General features: G+C 32.3%; 1 protein-coding gene across 3 annotated transcripts; it reads left to right on the top strand.

Moving 5' to 3' along the window:
- The first annotated feature begins 398 nt into the window (after nucleotides 1-398).
- LOC127841918 (beta-1,4-galactosyltransferase 7-like) lies at nucleotides 399-19678 on the top strand. 3 transcript variants are annotated; one of them, XM_052371054.1, is made up of 8 exons: nucleotides 2225-2290; nucleotides 3590-3776; nucleotides 6245-6717; nucleotides 8712-8937; nucleotides 14855-14938; nucleotides 15366-15413; nucleotides 16181-16285; nucleotides 17302-19678. In XM_052371054.1, exons 3-8 carry the CDS (start codon nucleotides 6293-6295, stop codon nucleotides 17509-17511), a joined length of 1098 nt encoding a protein of 365 aa, XP_052227014.1. In that variant the 5' UTR covers nucleotides 2225-2290; nucleotides 3590-3776; nucleotides 6245-6292; the 3' UTR covers nucleotides 17512-19678. The 3 variants fall into 3 exon arrangements, with proteins under 3 accessions (XP_052227016.1, XP_052227014.1, XP_052227017.1); XM_052371057.1 differs by having other exon boundaries at nucleotides 2228-2290; nucleotides 8669-8937; XM_052371056.1 differs by lacking the exons at nucleotides 2225-2290; nucleotides 3590-3776 and adding an exon at nucleotides 399-468.
- Nucleotides 19679-21467: the final 1789 nt, after the last annotated feature.

The following is a 21467-nucleotide window of genomic DNA, read 5'->3' as shown; positions in this document are numbered from 1 at the left end:
AAAGTACATTCAATAGACATATTATGCGAAATAAAGTATGTGCTTATCGGAAGATAAATACCATAAAATATATAGAATTTATATATTAATCATACAAATACCGGCTTTACTGGTGCAATTTTGGTATTGGTGTTGTGTAGCCTAACAGCGGTGCTCTGACTTGGCGTTCATATCCGCGAATATGAATTGAGAGTTACTGAAATTAAAAATGCCAATAAAAACGCTTTTAAATTATTTCGATCGTAACATAACACATAAGCGACGTGTATTTTTGTCGCAGAATGATTTTCATACAATTTTTTTTGGGAAAATCCATCTAATAAGCCGTTATTTGTTCATATCCGTACTTTCCATTCATATCCGCGGATATGAGTCATATACGTATTTTAGTCATACCCACATTACCATTCGGAAAAATATACATGCCATCAATAACAAAGACATATAGGATACTAATTATATTTATAGGTAACATTTATCGAAAATCATAAATTAACCGCACGGAATATATATACATGAATATCGTAATACTAAGTTTACTTTTTAAAAACGCAAATCATATGAACGTTTGGTACATAAGAATGCTTAAATATATTGTTTATATAATTTGTACAGATATTCGGATGTTGGTTTCGGATACAGATTAAATATATATTAAATGTTAATTAACTGAATGCAAATATCTTACTGCACCTGTGTATAACCATGTCATCTTTCACTTAAAAGAGATGGTGATTTCTATGTGTTGTTGAGATGATCTAATCAATATCTAATAATCAATATCTATATACATATATCATCTGATTTCTGGGGTACTATTAAACCTTACCTTTCCAAAAATTCAAAAAACAATCAAACTAAAATTATTTTAAGTGAAAAGGATACTATTGTAACTGAAAATGTTGAAGTTTCTGAAATTTTTTATGATTTTTTTACAAAAGTAGCTAAGGATATAGACAAAGATTATATTTTTGATTGTGAAAGCCACCCAAGCTTATGTAAAATTAAAGAAAAAATGAATACAATTTCGGAATCACAGTTTAATTTTGAACATACTGATGAAAGCAAGGTTATGAAAATCACAAACAAATTTTACTCAAAAAAGGCCACTGGAGTAGATAAGATATCTGTGAAATTAATTGAAAGCAGGCAAAGAGGCTTTAGTTACACCTATTACTAAGCTTGTAAATATATCCATTGACTCATGCGTTTTTCCAGACCAATAGAAAAAAGCCCAGGTTACACCTATCTTCAAAAAGCAAGACCCGTTAGATAAGTCAAACTACAGACCAGTCAGTATTCTTCCCATCCCATCAAAAATCTTTGAAAAGGTCCTTAGTGAACAATTGTTCTCTTACTTTGAAAATATCTTTGATAATTGGCTTTGCGCTTTTAGAAAAAATCATGGATGTCAGACTACTTTAATAAGATAACTAGAAGACTGGAAAGTTGCTTTAGATCACAATGAATATGTTGCTGCCATTCTTATGGACCTATCGAAAGCGTTCGATTGTCTCCCACATGTTATCTTACTTCATAAACTGCAGGGTTATGGTGTATCAGAAAACTCGGTCAAACTTTTAAAATCATACCTGTCAAACAGAAAGCAGCAGATTAAAATAGGAAATATTGTTAGCTCTTGGGAAGACATTCACAAGGATGTGCCTCAGGGTTCTATACTAGACCCCCTCTTATTTAATATTTTTATAAATGACATTTTCTACTTTATAAAAAGAGGTACTCTATACAACTAAGCTGATGACAATACACTCTCTTTCCACTCTCCTGATTTTGATGAACTGAAACAAGTACTACAAGATGAAAGTAAAATTTTAATCAATTGGTTTCAATTTAATTGTATGAAGGCTAATCCTGACAAATGATTAGAATGATAATAAAATGACAGAAAAAGTCGTTTTATACAGTAGGCAGTATATTTCACAGCCGCTCATTTAATATAGTCAAACTGCAACCATATCAAAGTAAGAATGTTTCAATCGTTTTGAATTTCTTTAATTGTATAACTATCCCGCTTGCACTTAACTTATGGAAATTATCGCACTGAACCGCTCTGATGAGGAATACATGTGATAAACACTGACACGCGAGTTTTTCACACCTTTATTGACATTACACAACAGATTAACACCAATTAGCTGTCGGTGTTGTTTAACCTCGAGGCGATTATAATCGGTTCAACGGACGGTTGAATAAAGCAATCAACATGTGATTGCCACCATCTTTGAATTGTCTGAAAATACAGTCGGTCGGGTAGTTCCGGATCACTAGCGTAAATAATGGTGTTAATATTTTTAAAAGACAGCAATTGCTTTCAAAATACTTGGATTGTTGAGGCAAAATAGTTCATCTTTCATGCCATATTAATTTATAAATACTTTCCAAAACATTTCTGATGCCAATTTGAACTTATTCACTTGCATAAAGTCGGCTAGTTCTGAATCGAGTGCGGTAATTTCGGATCACTCGGACTATTTGGAAGATGTAGGTCAGGGAGCATCTCAAAACTTATTTTGACTGTCAAAACAAATGATGCATGTATTAAATAAACATCCGATAGGTTCGTTTGTTTCAGTTTAATGACTGTCTGACAATTTAAAAACATTATAGGGTGTGTGTCTGTACACAAGACGAATAAAGCTGTTGGAAAGTATTTATGTTTTGATTTGAAATGGTTTCCTATATATTATTGGTTATATAAAACAAACGCAAATACTCAATACAAGCAATTTATTGATAAACTCAAGACACCTTCTTAGGAAATAACATAGTATGATAACATTTAACCTTGTGACTTAAACCTAATGCCTCATAACTGGTTTGCATAATAGATCTCAATCAGATGCATGAACATGTAAAGTTTGGAGAACCAGGTCCATAAAGTTTCATTTTACGAGCAAGGTTAAAGTTTCGGGGCAGACAGACAGACAGACAGACAGACAGAGAGACAGACAGACAGACAGACAGACAGACAGAATAAACAAAATTCAATCTTATTATCTGTTTTTCTGGACATTGAAGTCACAAAATAGTATTATAATTAAATAATTCCAATTAAACAATATATCAAATTTATGAGAAACTAAGCACTTTTCATTTCATATATATACACAAACTTTTGTGGTAGCTAGAGCTTTAAATATTACAAACACAGTATTTAAACAATAAACAACTGTTTTGAGATTTTCCCCATTCAGCTGATCCGCAACTGACATTTACACGAGGTGCAATTTCCATGCTTTTATTTCCATAAATCATTAACATATACTAAAATAACTCACAGGAATTTAAAAATAATAATAAATAAACAAATTCATACCAAATGTACAAGCATTTACCAAGGAAATGTGCTTCTCAATCGTCTTTTAATTGTTGACGCATGTTATAGATAGACGGTGCGACGGTAAAATGACACGTATGTGATAGTTACCAAAGAGTTATTTTCAATGAAAACACCGTTGAAATAAGAAGCAAAACTTTGATATTGCTTAAAATTGATCACATTTTCCAAAAATCACAGTTATATTGATATGTTAATATCTTTAAGACTAATATTTTTATTTAATCATAGAGTTGATTCGGAATTACCCGAGATCCGGAACTACCCGATCGACTGTACGTGAAGTTGCATATTACGGATTTGAATCAGAAATCAAATGGAAGGTTGGAGAAAAAATGGGATCCAAGCACCCTCCGCGTTATATTGGATTCAGCGTTATAACCGAGCGCGTTATATTGGAGTTACAGTGTATAACAAGGTATTCAACTCAAAATGATCTGAATATAGGGTGCATCGCTTTGAACAGCCATTACTTCATCAATTTTGCATGGATTTCCATGAACTTGGTCCTATTAAACGCAGAAATGAATTTCCTTTCTGGAAATGTACATATATTGCAATTATTTTTTACAAATGGCGTGTCAACTTTCAAGAAATTACACGATACACATGTAATCTGATAAAGACCTAAGCAATCCGGTAATGGCTGAATCAGTGTACCATGAAATTCGCGCTGTAAACAAATAATATTTTTTCGGAAATTTAAAACCGCTGGCGTGTTTCAATAGCAAAGACATGTGTCTATCTATGTTTAATGGTTTAATTACTGAATGCATGGTGTTTACGTTGAAATGAGACTCGAAGTCCTTAGCTATCCATTATACACCAATCGACTGTACAAGATTTCAAACTGATTGAGTGTATAGATATCAATGAGGAGAATTGCAATGCATAAAAACAATTACCCAACACTTAAATATTTTTTATGATTATACCATATAAATGTATCAAGTGATTTGCACTCATCCATAAACAAACTTTTTTTGGCGGGGATATCAATTCAACAAATTTGCCTGTTACATTCATAAATGGGGTTTACCCTGATAACAAAATGAGGCTGAGCTTGAGTATTAAAAAACATATATGTGTCTGTTTTAAATTTGTGTCTGCCGTCAATCGTGATACATTTTAACATGAAAAAGAGACATTAGTCAAAAGTCATTGTTTTTCAACATAAACATATCTTTTTTGAAAGAACAATTAAACAATCTGCAAGTACAAATTTATTTTCATATATTTTCATGGCTCAATCAATCTGTCCCGAATGTTATGTGAATAATAATTTGTGAATATGTTAAAATAAAGTATCTTAAAATAAATATCTCCAATTGCTAACAATTTTAATGGTTTAAAGTTAAATTTCAATTGCAAGAATGCAGTTTATGCTACTTTGTGGTGACAATAATGTTTATTTACGTTGTGTAAATCTCTCAATATAATTTATTATTAATTTTTTCAGTGCTCCAGCTAGGATTTGAAAAGGGGAGGGGGGCTATTTTGTCAAAAGGGCATTTTTAAGTGCGCAGTATTTTGTCAAAAGGGCACTTTCGATCACACAGTCATGTCCAGAATGCTCCCTGTTGGATATTTGTTTTTATATTATAAAAAACTGTTAGAATATAATATTTCCATTATTATAAAACCATGTCTACAATGATGAATAAATAAATATCCATACAAGATTAATGAATTATAATATGTCTAAAAAAAGGCCCCCTTCCATTTAGGCCTAGCTGGAGCACTGTTATTATTAATTAATATTGTTAGAATGATTATTATTACTACCAGTCTTCGAAATAAGCACATGCCCGATCGCCCGTGGCGAGTAAAATTTATGCCGGGCGCATACAAAAATTCACGTTTGTGGCCCGCCAGGCATGTTAATTATTGAAGCCAATTGACAGTTTATTAAAAAAATCGTAAGTTCTTGATATTTGCAAATCTATTTTTCAATTTTGGAAGATGTAAAACAATGAAATTCGATTGGTATAACAACACGCACCTGCTTGCTCACGTCATCGTTATTGTTTTTGACCGATGCATTTCGGTCACATTCAGTTCTTATCGACGGTTTCTTTAGAAAGTAATAGAGTAGATGCTTTTTGAATCGATTATTTCAATCAAGTAATACGCTTCTGTTTTCGTCAATGTCAACAAATGTCATTGTCGACATAGAGGCTATGTAGTATCTATTGTATGTTGATGGGGCTAAGCCCGGTAAAGCACTTCCAAAATAGAAAATTGACAATGATTAATAGAAAAAGGAAGCCAAGAAACCGTACGAGGACACCAGAGAACGCTCTTTCCAAGAGCTCTGGTGTAACGATCGACCGTCTTTATTCTAGTGACTGATTAGATGTCATTGTATTCACTACTGTTGAAACAAATGTTCTGCTTTACTATGTGTAGCATTTTAGTGCAAACATGTTGTGGTTTGTTACATTTTTGGTTAAAAAAGTTTGGGCATGTAAAAAATATGTTGGGCATGTAAAAATTCTTAAGTAACTGGTCCGACTGGCATGTAACTTTTCAAAGCTAATTTCGAAGACTGTACTACTATAAGTATTATACAAATAAATTGACTAGAACTTACTTGACGTGACGAAATTTAGTGACCTTATTTTTGTTTGAGTCAGTTAACCCCAGCTGTACACAAAAGAACTAAGAATCTCCACCATGTGATTTCATTATATATCAAACATAATAAAACAATTTTTTACATTTTAATGATTTGTTAGTCGCTTAGAAGGAAACACACTGTATGGCTTCAATTTAAATTACCATACCAGATTACTTGTTAAATATTATTTCAACAATATGAGGAAAATTTTATTATAGAAATGATTGGACAAGTTTCAATTAGTTTTGTCTATCTCATATTTTCAGAGCAAACAACTGTTAAGTAAATGAAGGAAGAATCGTTCTCCGTGTTGAATGGCCAGGCGAATCCCAGTGTTAAAATGCTTCATATGTGCAGCTGTTGTATACTCTCTCACTCTCACCTTGCTCTTCATGTGGTGGAACCCTGCAACATCAATCAACTTCAACGCGGATGATAAATATGGCACACACTCAAGAACAAAAATTCATGATTTGCCAAGGGTGGTGGAATTAATGGATCAAATAATCTCAAACAATTTTTCTAGTTTTTTACTTCAGCATTTGTCTCATTTTAAAGGACATAATGTTACTTTACAAGATGATCATCAAGAATGGGGAAAGCACATGTTGGCTGTTGTAGTGCCATTTAGAGACAGATTTGAAGAGCTAATGGAATTCGCACCACATTTATATTTGTACCTACTAAAAAAGAAAATAAGACATAAAATATATGTGATCAACCAGATTGATTCTCTAAGGTTTGTACTTTTGCCAAAGATGCCAGCTGTATTTGGAATTTCTTTATCATTAAAAGCACATAAACACTCATAATCAATGAATTTTGTGTACAATATTTTGAAAAATAAAGTTAAAACATTAAAAATCAATGTTCCTAATAGCATATGCCAAAATTTTAATGCTAGATACATGTGGTCTGGTAACATAGATTTAAGGCAATTCAAAGTGCTTGTATTTATGTTTTTGTCACAATATACTCCATGTGAATTTCCGGCTATAATATCCAAATATTCAAGCGAACTCGCGATTGGCTTTGCACAGCTTCGGAAGAACAACAAAGTTTAGACTGTTCCCATGAATATGTGGTTATTCCAAAGCCAGTCTCGCGTTCGCTCGTAAATGTTTGGATATCATGGTGGGAAATTAACATAGAATATATTGTCGCACAAAAAATAAAAAGGAGCATTTTGTTTCTCATGAAATCTTTGTTACAATACCACATCAATCGTTAAAATTTTGTTATAAGGAAGACTGATTTTTATGAGTTAACTTCATTTTACTAATTCATATTCATTGATTTTGAGTATTTATGTTACTTTAAAACATTGATAATGATGTGTTATTTCATAACTGTATAAGCTTAAAGCATTAATATAACCTCTCAACATTAAATGCCTTTTGTTTATTATTTCATTTTACTGTGAAGTGAAGACTTTCCAAGAGTCAATCTCACATTTATACTAGGGCTGTTTCATAAATGTCTGGAATTTATTTCTTTAAGTTAAGCTATACAGTTTAATCAAAACTGAAAAGAAATTCTTCAGATCTATAATTATGTTTGTCTTACTTATAAAAGACATTAATCCGAGTGATATTTTGATAAGTTAATTGTTTTCACAATGTTGAACAGGACTTATGTGTCATGCCTGAAGCAGCTGAAAACCAACATCAAAGTATCATAACGGCAATGTATGTCATAATTACCACATATGGTCAGATATGTTCTATACATGTTTTACAGGCCTGCATACTTATGACCCAAATTTTAGTAAGTAATGAAATGATTTTTCTTGATCTGTTGTGTAATTGTAGCAATATCACAATGTACATGTATTAATGCAATACAATCATAATTAACCAAAGCTGCTGTAGAAATAATACCACATGATTTGTCATTAAACACAGAGTTTCTAGCCTGTAAATCATGCTTGTGTTGTTTGTACACACACATTTGACACTTTGTTAATTTGTAATTCAAGGTTTTGATTTCTGTAAATGGTTTTCAGGAGATGCTAGAATCCAACAGTTATAATTTATGACTGAACATAACCTCAATCACTCAAGTCGCCATAACATGAAGGCAGGAAGTTTCGCTAGATTTTTGTAACCTTGTAAATTAAGCAGCATTTTTAGGGTGCTAAAAATGTATGACATAATGGCGCACTTTAAGTTGCTATATAGTGGTGGCTGTAAATATAATCAAATCAAAAAGCGGCTTAGGAAAGTGGAATTAAATTTAAAATTACGGGTGGTGCGGTAGTCGAGTGGTAACACTCTGTCTACCATACCAGAGGTCCCCCGGTTCAATTCCTGGCCGGGGCACTGGAAATTTCAGAAATGCTTAAGTGTTTCCCACCCAACTAGAGATGTAATGGTATGAAACCCAAGTAATTCTCGCGTGTATCGGTGCTATGCACTCAGCACATAAAAGAACCAAGGGATCTATTCGCAAAGAGCTAGGGTATCACACCCGGATTCCTTGTATCTCAATACTGTCTCCTCAGAAATTCATTAAACTGTGCCTCTATAGTGCAAATTGAAGGAAAGACTAAGTTTTGACAAGACAGTCCTGTGAATTTCTGAAACAGCCTTAGTACGTGTATACCATTTTATCATTGAGTGTGCATACTTTTCTGTAAAAAACAGCTTGAAGAATACTTTGTTTGCAGTAATACTAGTCTTTATTTACAGCTAATAATTACTCTGAGAGCACATATGACTTTCCATGTGACAGATTCAACCGTGGATCTTTGATCAATATCGGAGCCCTGGAAAGTGATCCAGACTGTGATTACATCGCCATGCATGACGTGGACCTTCTGCCACTTAGTGACCAGTTGGACTACTCATACCCGCAGAGCGGGCCCTTCCACATAGCAGCTCCAAGCCTGCATCCCCTCTACCATTATCCAACCTTCATTGGTGGTATCCTGCTGATAACCAAGGAACATTTCTCATTGGTAATTATCACTACTGGTGTTTGTTTTTGTGAAATATAAAATAAATGTGACAATATTTTCTGTATCCTTTTAACCAGTTAAATTTAAACCTATTTATTTTAGCTCAATTGTTTCGAAAGCCCAAGTTTTATTTGAAATGTTCTCGAGTCTGTTTCCTGGGACAAGAACCAGTACATGGTGTCTATGGGGGCGATCTTAAAAAGCTCCTATTGTGGGGATCAAACCCATGACCTCCAGGTCCTTAGAAAGACACCATATCCACTACGCCAATGTTACATACTTAGGTTATTTGGGTAAATCTCAAAAATTGATTTCCATATTTGATGAGCATCATGAAGATTCTTTTATCCCATTTTCACCGCAACATTGACGGTATAACACTTTGTAGAATATACTTGCTTCTATTCAACACTGTGGAATATACCTGTCGCGTGCACGGACTACTTTTTAAATGACGTCATGCGATATGCGCTAAAATTAGGTCGATATTGTTTGGTTCATTGATCGAATTTTAAGGTCACCCATTAGAAGAAAATGTGCATATTTTGCAGAAAAATATATATATGACATATTCACCAAAGAAATGTTGAAATAAATAGAGGATATTTGTTGGATTCGGTGGAATATCGATTTTATTTCACGAGTGATCATAGAAAACAATATTTTCACGAGTGGCGAAGCCACGAGTGAAAATATATAATTTCTATGATCACGAGTGAAATAAAATCGATATTCCATCGAATCCAACAAATTTTCTTTTTATTTTACGCTTTTTTCACCGTTTATTTACATTGTAAATGAGTTTAACTTGATAATTTCGCTGGAATTATGACGTCATTTCGTCAAAAAAAATGACGTCATTTCACAGTAAAAAAGTGAAAAATATCCATATTTTTCAGTTATTTTTCACTGTTCAAAACAGTGGAATACCAATTTTATTTCACTGATATTACTCTATAAACCACCGGAAAGCATAAAATAAAATATAAAATTACACGATTTTTGTTTTATTTTTTTATTTATATTTACTTTACCACTGAATGATTTTTTATAAGAAACAAAGTCGACAAAACTTAAGCTTCAAAGTTATACGACCTCCAACCTTTAAATCTAGTCATATGACATAATTTTTCGCCATCCGTATAATGAATCAGCTGATTGATGGCGTCATGAAATGACATACTTATTGCGTCTTCTCCCAATTTTTTTGACGATTTATTATAAACGCGACTTATTTCACATGTTTTCTACATGTACTGTATGTCTACATATCTGAATTGTCAATTGATCACATTTTCCTTATTTCGTGTAATGTGCATTGTTTATAACCAAAGCATATACTTTTGACATTTAACTTAAATATTAAGAATGTACAACAAGCCATACACATATCGCACAGTTCACGAATAATCTGCTATGTTTGCTTTCCTATTTAATTCACGTTAGGCATAGAGCTGTGTAAAGTATAAGATGGTAAAAATAGCACCACACTGGAATTGGGAACGTCCCATTTTGTACACGGGTATTTTCTACTCATTTATCTGTTGTGTACTGGAATATTTTCCATTCTTTGTGTATTTATATATGAAATTATTTTCTCGTACAATAAGCGCATTTGCCATAGATAAATAAAACATTGTGCAAGTTCAAACATAATTATGTTTGTATGCAGAAATCTGCAAATGCAACCGAGTTTACCAACGGCTATTATTAGATAAACTGCTCCGGTTCATTTGAACAGCAGTAATGTAGAGTACATGACGTAGCGTTAGTCCAAATTTTTGACGCTCTTAAATATTAAGCTACTTTTTATATGGGTAATATTTTCCAAAGAATTTAGCCCATATAAAAAGTATCTCTAAATTCTTTGCGCGTCTTATAAATGAGACTAGACGTACAGTCGATCGGGTAGTTCCGGATCTCGGGTAATTCCGAATCAACTCTATGATTAAATAAAAATATTAGTCTTAAAGATATTAACATATCAATATGACTGTGATTTTTGGAAAATGTGATCAATTTTAAGCAATATCAAAGTTTTGCTTCTTATTTCAACGGTGTTTTCATTGAAAATAACTCTTTGGTAACTATCACATACGTGTCATTTTACCGTCGCACCGTCTATCTATAACATGCGTCAACAATTAAAAGACGATTGAGAAGCACATTTCATTGGTAAATGCTTGTACATTTGGTATGAATTTGTTTATTTATTATTATTTTTAAATTCCTGTGAGTTATTTTAGTATATGTTAATGATTTATGGAAATAAAAGCATGGAAATTGCACCTCGTGTAAATGTCAGTGGGGAAAATCTCAAAACAGTTGTTTATTGTTTAAATACTGTGTTTGTAATATTTAAAGCTCTAGCTACCACAAACGTTTGTGTATATATATGAAATGAAAAGTGCTTAGTTTCTCATAAATTTGATATATTGTTTAATTGGAATTATTTAATTATAATACTATTTTGTGACTTCAATGTCGAGAAAAACAGATAATAAGATTGAATTTTGTTTATTCTGTCTGTCTGTCTGTCTGTCTGTCTGTCTGTCTGTCTGTCTGTCTCTCTGTCTCTCTGTCTGTCTGTCTGTCTGTCTGCCCCGAAACTTTAACCTTGCTCGTAAAATGAAACTTTATGGACCTGGTTCTCCAAACTTTACATGTTCATGCATCTGATTGAGATCTATTATGCAAACCAGTTATGAGGCATTAGGTTTAAGTCACAAGGTTAAATGTTATCATACTATGTTATTTCCTAAGAAGGTTTCTTGAGTTTATCAATAAATTGCTTGTATTGAGTATTTGCGTTTGTTTTATATAACCCATAATATATAGGAAACCATTTCAAATCAAAACATAAATACTTTCCAACAGCTTTATTCGTCTTGTGTACAGACACACACCCTATAATGTTTTTAAATTGTCAGACAGTCATTAAACTGAAACAAACGAACATATCGGATGTTTATTTAATACATGCATCATTTGTTTTGACAGTCAAAATAAGTTTTGAGATTCTCCCTGACCTACATCTTCCAAATAGTCCGAGTGATCCGAAATTACCGCACTCGATTCAGAACTAGCCGACTTTATGCAAGTGAATAAGTTCAAATTGGCATCAGAAATGTTTTGGAAAGTATTAATAAATTAATATGGCATGAAAGATGAACTATTTTGCCTCAACAATCCAAGTATTTTGAAAGCAATTGCTGTCTTTTAAAAATATTAACACCATTATTTACGCTAGTGATCCGGAACTACCCGACCGACTGTAGCGTGTGACGAAGAAGAAAGTTTATCGCGTTCATAAACTCATTTGAATAAAGTGATAGAATGGCATAAGGGTCTTTATTTAACTATGCTAAAATAATTATTAAAGACCCTAGATGCAAAATCGTCAATTATTGAGTTAAATGGATTATTAGATGGATTTTAAAGGATAATTAAAGGTAAGATACTAGTTCCTACGTGTTTTGATTTTTGTTTGTACTTTTGTCGTTCCCTGTTCTCGGGGAAATGATTTTAACATGGGCGCCATTGATGCATCGGATCACACACGGCATACCCATAACATTATATAAAAAACACGTTATGCGCGTCCTTAAATTCGTCGGCCGAAGTCGGAAAACGTATTGCCCTGTATATTTTGTCAAATAAAGTGTCAGTCGCTGCAATTGTCTGTTTACTCGTCAAAATTGTCAAGGTCTTCGATAGCTAAAGAAATTTCAGCGTACAGTTTATTTAGTATTGACAGACCTGTACAAAGTCGCGCCAGTCAAAAATCATAAAAAGCGACATTTAAAGTTATGGTAGCCAGAACTAGGTCGTCGATGGTGTACATGTATGTTGACATCGACAGCATTTTGTCAGGAACAATCGCCGCCATATTGGATTTTGATCATTTTCTTTCGAAAATAAAATAAATTATGGTAAAGTAAAATCTTCTTTTCGCGGTCGTAATGTGTTAAAATTCGCATACTGCGTAAAATTGAATGTAGGCATATGGTGATATTTTTACTTGTTTTACAGTTTGTGTGTGAATTTTTTAAAGACTATTTTGCGTACCAGAACAAATACATGTATATCACTACGCATGGTTACATTTGTTAGATTTTAAGCGCTTTTATGACTGAATTAAAATTATTGTTAAGGTTATTAGATCTATTTATGTTAAATGTCACGTTGAAAAAATCAAATGGGATAAATAGAATACTAGGATTAGCGTTGAATACAGAGAAGATTATGTTGCTCGGCTCGAACACCGAAAGCGCTCGCCAAGGCTCGCGCTTCCGGCGTTCTAAGCCTCGCAACATAAACTTCTCTGTATTCAACGCTAACCTAGTATTCTCTATTTATTACAAATATTTTACACTCACACTAACCACTAGCCTGAAAGACTAGGGCAAGTGAAAATTATTTTGGGTAAGTAGAAATTCCATTTTGTGAAAAGTAAAAAGTTCACCTGTTTCTGTAATAATATAATGTTTTAGGCTACTGGATTAAAGCAATGATGGTTTACTGATTTTATGATAAACGCTATTCATGTGCACTCTTGTTGCATTGTATATTGTAGTATCATAATTAATATATATTGATGAAGTTGCATAAGTTAATTAACCAGATGAGTCTTTGTCAACCTATGTTATATGTGCATTCAGGGAATTCTGAATCATGCACTGATGTTATGGTTTAAATAGTGCTTTCCAAGTATTTATTGCTTTTTAATAGATAAAACAAACTACAATATTTTATGGGTATTTTTTTGTGTGTACACCGTCACGTATTTCATTGAATAGAGTTAATATAGTATGATAAATCCAACAAAAACACATATTTTTCTTTCCTTTTTTATCAACGTTTCGGCTTACGCCTTCATCAGGATAATACAAATAATAACAGAAAGCGGATGTTACGTCATTGACTTAACGTACATTAAATTGCAGGAAAATGTACATCAATAAAATGAACGTTAATTAAATTAAGCTTAACTTTCGGATTCAAGAATACACAATTTCCTATAAATTATATATAAAAATACTAATAGGAAAAAACAAAAGTAAGCTTAATTAATTTGCAGAGCTAGTCTTTTATGTTAAAAAGAACTTTGTTATTCATTCCATTAGGGTGTAATGTTTTGGATCCAGTAAGTTTCTGTACACAGACGATTTATGCTGTTACTAACAACATTAATTGGCATAAAGGAAAAGTCATTTGCGCTGTGGTGATCTTCATTAAAATGTGATGCGACCAATGTAGAAAATTCAGGGTCAGAAAAGTTTCTTTTGTCAAATAGATGACTGTTCATTCTTTTTGACACCGGTTGCATGGTTTGTCCAACGTACTGCTTTTTACACTGTTTACATGTAATGAGGTATATTACATCTTTAGATGCACAGTTCATATTCTTCTGTAAATTAAATTGCTCGCCTGTTACTGTACTTTTAAATTTTTCTCCAATTTGTATGAATTTACCATGGGAGCAACGTGTTCTTCCGCAGGCACTGGATGCACGTGAACTGTTGAAACTGTTCGTAAATTGAGCACGTGTAATGTAGTTCCCTATATTATTCGGTCTTTTAAAAGCCAGTAAGGGCTTATAGGTTTCATACACACTTCTCACTTCTTCTTTCTGTGACAGGTTAAGTATGTCCCAATACTTGTTTATTGCGGCTCCTATGTTTGGGAATGACGGATTATATTCCACTGTAAATGGAATAACTTTTGTTTTTGCTTTATTGCAGGACTGTAATGCGTCTTCTTGAATAGAGTTAACAAATAATTGCATCATTATGTTTTATAAGGGCATAAATCAGCAATTACATTAAAAAAGTATACATAACAAAGATTGGTAAATAAAAATTTATTGCTTTAAATATAAAAGAAAGTAAGAAACTTTAACTTTTGGCATTCACAGGTCAATGGCCTGTCTAACAGATACTATGGCTGGGGTAGAGAAGACGATGAATTCTATGTCAGACTGAAAAAAGCTGGACTACTGGTATGTACAAAACATGCAAACACAAATATATGCACCTTAGAAATCTAATATTGCGATTTAAACTTTTGCTACTAAGAGAATTAGTCTTGTTTTGTGAAATATTTGACAAACATTTTTAAACTTATTTTTTTTTTACTGCAATATAAGCTCATGATTGCGTATTATGGTTTGTATTGTCTTTTAAGAACATAACATACCCTGTGAAAGAAGGACCAAATACAGGAATACATCACTTCAAGGATACATACATAAATGAATTTGTGTTGAATGTTTATCAGTCATATGATCAAAAACCGTGTGCATCTTAAAATCATATTATTTGTACATTGTATTAATATCTAGTGAAAGCATACAACAATTATAAAAGTATGATTTTTTTAAAATTACATTTGTTTATTTTAAAATAATTGTTTTTTTTTCATTTTAGAAAACTGGCTACATCACAATGAATGAGTCACAAACTGTTGCATATGAAGTATGTGGAGTATTCTATTAATAAAGGAATGTATATAACAGCATTTTGTTAATGAAGTATTGTTTTTGGAAAATGCTTAGCTGCATTTGAAGATTAACCCTTTCCCACTTAAAAGCAAAGTGAAAATGGCTATGTGCAAGAAGCATAAAACCAGAACAGCCTGCGAATAACTAGCAGTCTGTTCAGGTTTTACGCTGTGTGCTGCTCATCAGTATCTAGGGTTTGAAATGAAGCCTTTACAATTTTAATCTAGTAAGAAAGGTCTTTATCGGTAATAAAATTTAATTTCCAGAGGGACTACAAAGGGGTGAAAATATTTATCTAAGTGGTAAAGAGTTAATAGGACATTTTTAATGTGTGTTCTACAACTTTCATCAATAATTTTCATAGATATTACACAAAGTATATAAAAATGTTCCTGCTTAATTGTAATGATATAGTGATATGAAATTGAAAAGTAATGAATCTTAATTTGTTTCTTTACACTTAATTGTACTTAATTAAGCGATAAAAATGTAAAACTAAGTAAATACTGTAACCATTTTTTGATAAAAACATGTTTGAGCAACTATATTCAAGTACTTTTTTCAGCTGTCCCAAAAGGGGAGTTAATTAAGTTGCCCTTTTGTCTGTTTGTCTGATTTCGACTTTTGATGTAGAAGCATGCATTGTTTGGGATGGGGTGGGTGTGTGTGGGATGGCATCCACCAGTATAACTAATGTTCCAGTCATCTAGAAATGTTCATACAAGTCCTGGCACATTTCAGATACGACGTCCCCAAAATGTGTCCACAGGCCTGAATACCTTCAAACACATCCACGAAAAACAGAGAAGACCTCGTGACAGCTCCAACTTCTTTGATCAAAAGGCTGTAAGTAGTGTTGTAGAACAAAAATAACATGTATCACACCGTAGTATGATCTAATCTGTGACAGAAAAAGCTTGTAATCATTTTTATGCTTTTACAGTTTACTAACAAAGCAGTTTCCTTAACTTATCATGTAAAAAATGAATATTTATTTGACAAGATCTAGGCTTAATTTGATCTGTGTGTAGTGGGATTAAACACTAGATAACTAGGTCAAACTTGAATATTATTTTCTTCATTTTATCAGTGAGTGAACTTATTTTATAAATAAGTTACATTTATGTTTGCGGCAGTTCATAGGCAGATGAAATGCAAAAAAACATGTTTAATTTCTTACCATAAAAACTTGCAATTGACAGATGCTGTTAGTGCCACAAAGGACTTCTACTGCAGGGTTACAATTTTTATTTGGTTTCAATTTCAATGTTATTTAACACCATAGCGTTGATGTTCATGCAAAACAATGATGTCATTTAGATATTGACAAAGGAAAGGAATTGTTGGAAAGATTTAATGCAAACAATTGTGTCATTTTCCTTCTGTTTATGAAAGCTTAGTACAGTCAAAATATTTATGAGAGTATTAAAAGTGTGCTTATCAAGAAATGAGAAAGAAGTCACGAGGGCAGATTATCCAATTGCATATTATCCAATGAAAGATCAGCATTTATGTAGTAATATAAAAAGTTGTATTAATTTTGCATATGAACACTTTCTCAACAGGAGGCATATAGTAATTGGTCTGTTTTTTCTTTCATTCATTCGTTTGTTCTTCAATCAGCTGACGAGGTTTACCTAAAATGATATGTTTTTTCATATGTTTAATTATATAGGTACAAATTAAAAGGTTTATCTTGATAATTTAATCACCAGTGGTAATAATTCCACCATAAAAGTACAGCGTTTAGATATTCACTGGAGATGAAATCATTGCGTACTTCTATGAAAATGTTCCACGTGAAATAGTTTTGTAAGTATGCACCTTTCTGCAAACTATTTCTGTATTGATTGCACTTTCAGAAAACAAACAAACTGGACCGAGAGACAGGAGTGAGCACTGTGAAGTATGATGTCAAGGCAACCCATCATGTGATGCTAGATGGTGCCCCTGTGACTGTGCTGGACGTGAAACTCTCCTGTGACTACATGAAGACTCCATGGTGCTTGAAGAAGGAAGACCACTACCTGCTGGACAGCGTTATCACACAACATCCTCCTGGACACAGATGACTGCTTTCTGTGAAGATTATCATTTTGACATCTTTCTGCAAACTATTTCTGTATTGATTAGAATTACAGAAAACAAACGAACTGGACTGATAGACAGGAGTGAGCACTATGAATTATGAACTCAAAGCATAAATAGACGTGGAGTTCATGCAACAGTCATAGATTGGGACTTCATATTGTCAAGATTATTTTTCAGAAACATTGCTTCAAACAAAGTTATTAGGACCATGACTGTGCAGTTTGCGGTTAATAAAGGAAGAGGATATCAAACAAGCTTTATTCTTTTCTCTATAGTAAAGAAAACATGAGACACTATCAGGACTGAAATCTGAAAAGGATTGATTTGAATCATGTCATGTCGTGCATAAACGGATCTTCTGCCAAATGTTGCTAGAGTAACTTAAGACTAGTCTGCTCATTCAGGAAGTCTGATAAGGAGCAACCTTTTCCACTTCTGAAACCATGAAAACTTCTGTGACTTAAAGGTCGTAAGGGTAGCTATAGACCAGAAGGCTGGCAGGAGGTGAACAATACTTTTGTGCCTCTTATGAATAAGATTCTTTTCTTATTTGATTGTCCAACTTTTAATCTTTTAGGCAAAATTATATTTAAGACTATGTTATTGAAATAATTTATAATTTTTTAAAAATACTTTTGTTATACATTTGATGTGTATGCTTGCAATAGAATACTGGTTGTTCAGATTTTTTCTCTGTCAAAGAAACAATGTGTTTGTTCAAAATATTTTTTTATGATTAAAATATTATTCATTTTTTATTGTGTTTTACTGTATTCAGTAATTTTTAAAGAACATTAAATAAAATATATCAATAAATTTGCTTATAATTATATATATATATATATATATATATATATATATATATATATATATATATATATATATATATATATATATATATATATATATATGGACTTTTTAGCTCAACTGAGCACAGTGTGCTGATGGTAGGCTTTTTTCTGCCTTTTTCCCGTTATGCGTTGCACGTCGTGCATTGTGCAGTGTCAACATCAGCTAACTGCATAGGTCATCGGGTTTTTATCGTTCAACTTAATAAATATTTTCTCTCTAATGTGCATTTCTCTATTGATTTATTTTTAAGCTTCGTTTTATTTATTTTGAATAATATAAGCATGTATAGATCACTCAGCTTTTTATTATAACTAGTATAATTTTTCGTTTTGATAAATTATTGCCTCATTCTATATGGTTATTCTTTTTAGGTACATGTATTACATTTTCCTTTATATTTATTTTCAAAGAATATTAGGGTCACATAAACAACCAAGCTATGAAATATGGATTGTTTACACCCAATATTGCTGCTTCTTCCTGTATTTGCACGATGATGATCTGAAATATTAATTATATTCTTAAATCTTTTTGTAAACAGAAGGGATGTAGTTGACACTTGTTCGTAATTTCTTTTCATTGTTGATCAAAAAAGTTGTAACTCTGTTGCTCTGGTCTTCTTCCTACCATTGAGTAATTAAATGGTAATTAAATTAAATGTGTTTTAATTCCCTTTTATTATTGTTTAATTTGAATAGCCATGCAATGAGGTGAAATTTTATTTACACTTATATGTATCATGAATATTACTGGGCCAAGTGTGAGGTTGAGCGCTCTAAAACAAGTTTAAACCCCCAGTGCTTTGCATGGACCATTCCAAGGTGGTGACCCCAGCTTTATTCTACTACATGTATGTGTGTATTTTGTTTCATATTGTGCAGTACTGATTTGGCAATAGACCCTTTCAGTTATTACCGGTTTTTAATTATCTCCCTTGTGTGACGTCATGCGATGATAATCGAGTGTATCGATTGTAAACGAGAACAGAAATCTTGTTATAAAATGTTTTTTTTTCAGCGATGTAAATGGACTGAACATATGCACGAAAAGATTTGTACTTACCTAATTGTTAATAATGTATTATTTTTTAATGAAATTTTGATATTCGGTTTATACTGCTGATACAGCAGCGGTATTGTTCATCAGGGAACGTGATCGGAAGACTAAATACTGAAAATCCCACAAAACAAAACTACTAAATAAGCCGTATTCTTTCTTATAGTAAGACTTTTATAAATGATGTTTAAAAAATAATAAAACATATATTTATTTGATCACAGTTTTAAGTGGTGTGAATATTGTTGTTGTTCATCAGCGATCGAACGTGTAAGAGATGCATTTAATCAATTGTAAAACATAGCCATAAAAAAGCGGAATACATACCAATTGTTAAATTTTATCATTTACTTTTCCATTGAATGGATTTTCGTTTCATTTACATTAAATGATAATATTAATAAATGTTAACGAGTGTAGGACATTAGCCCTCTCGGACATTAGCCCCTAGGACAAAAGCCCCTATGACAAAAGTCCCATAGGACATTAGCCCCCTAGGACATTTGCCCCTTAAGACAAAGGCCCCTTAGAACGTCGTTGAAAAAGGATTATGCAATTTAACATCATTATGTAATCTTGTTACCTTGTTATTATGAAATAATAAATATGCAATTTTGATTGTATCTTGTAGTTAAAAGGGAAACAAAAATATGAAAATCTTTCAAATTATAAAATACTTCATAGTTTATTGATTAACCACCAATAGTAATAGTAAAATAGTAAAGACATTGTGAAAAACACTAAAATGTACGTGTGTGGTTCAAGCTATAAATTTTAATATATATATATGTATTAGACTTCAACATATTAATAATTGTATGTATTTACATATGAAATAACAAAAATGGAATAAAATACTTACTTTAAAAAAGTAAAGAATGCTTTAAAACAAATTGGGCTAATGTACGAGCGTGCACTTTTTTTGAAAGGGTATATGTCCTAGGGGCTTATGTCCTAGGGGCTAATGTCCGAGAGGGCTTATGTCCGTACCCCAATGTTTACATACATACGGAAAAGAACTCTGCATATTATGCAAATTGAACTGGTTTTGCATGTATATTGAAATCTCTTTACTAATGATTAAAAGTGATACAAATATAGCATTTTATGATCAATATATCTATATATTTAATTTATTTAACGCAAGTATTGTTTACCCTATTGTGATTGCTTGTTTTCATGATGGTGTTTCGTACACTAAAATAATAGCGGAGTTTACATTTGCCGGTACCCGTTAAATACCTCAATTGCGTAGCAGTTAAATTGCACAATATTTTAAATGTATTTATAGTTATTATTATTATGGTTAAACTGGCTAATATATAAACACTTGTTTATGTAAATCCATTTCCGATAATGTCTTCATTCTTTTTAATGTTAAAATATTTTATTGAAGCAAATGTTCAGTATTTTGGCTTCAAAATTTGGCTAAAATGACTGCTTATAATGCCAATGGGGGATGACATGGGGGTATCATAAATTGTGTTTAATTACCAGACACTAGGCTGCAACATGTGGTTTATGCAGGGACGCAAGTATAGGTCCCTGGGTTTATGACACCTTGTTTTCTTTGTAATTGTCTGGGCAGTATCCGATCATAACGAGACAATCGGGTTGTGATGAACAAAGGTACAATAAAACACCGGGATAAAAATGCTACAACAAAGAGTGTCAACATTGGTGTGAACAATTAGATCAAACAATTACATTATTCAAGAGAATTTATTTTATGCGTAACAAGGTACGTTTTTTTTCAGACACATAAAGTTTCAAATCTGGTACAATATGTTGCGTACATAAAATCGATTTGTTTAATGTTGTTTGTTTTCATCATTACTTGTTTTCGTTCGTTAAATTTTATTTATTCTGAAATAAGTTCAATTAATGAGAGAATTTGTAAACAAAAAAAAGGTCGCGAAGAAGTGCCAAGTATGGAGATTTTTGTCATAACCACATACCGAGCTCGTACATTGTGTTCTACTCCCGAGTTTTATTCAGACATAGCTAGTAAAATTGTATTTGATATGTT

This window comes from Dreissena polymorpha, chromosome 8, assembly GCF_020536995.1.
Source record: "Dreissena polymorpha isolate Duluth1 chromosome 8, UMN_Dpol_1.0, whole genome shotgun sequence".
NCBI classification, from domain to species: domain Eukaryota; kingdom Metazoa; phylum Mollusca; class Bivalvia; order Myida; family Dreissenidae; genus Dreissena; species Dreissena polymorpha.
Note: the sequence above shows the minus strand (reverse complement) of the source record. Positions and strands in the feature narration are given on the sequence as shown.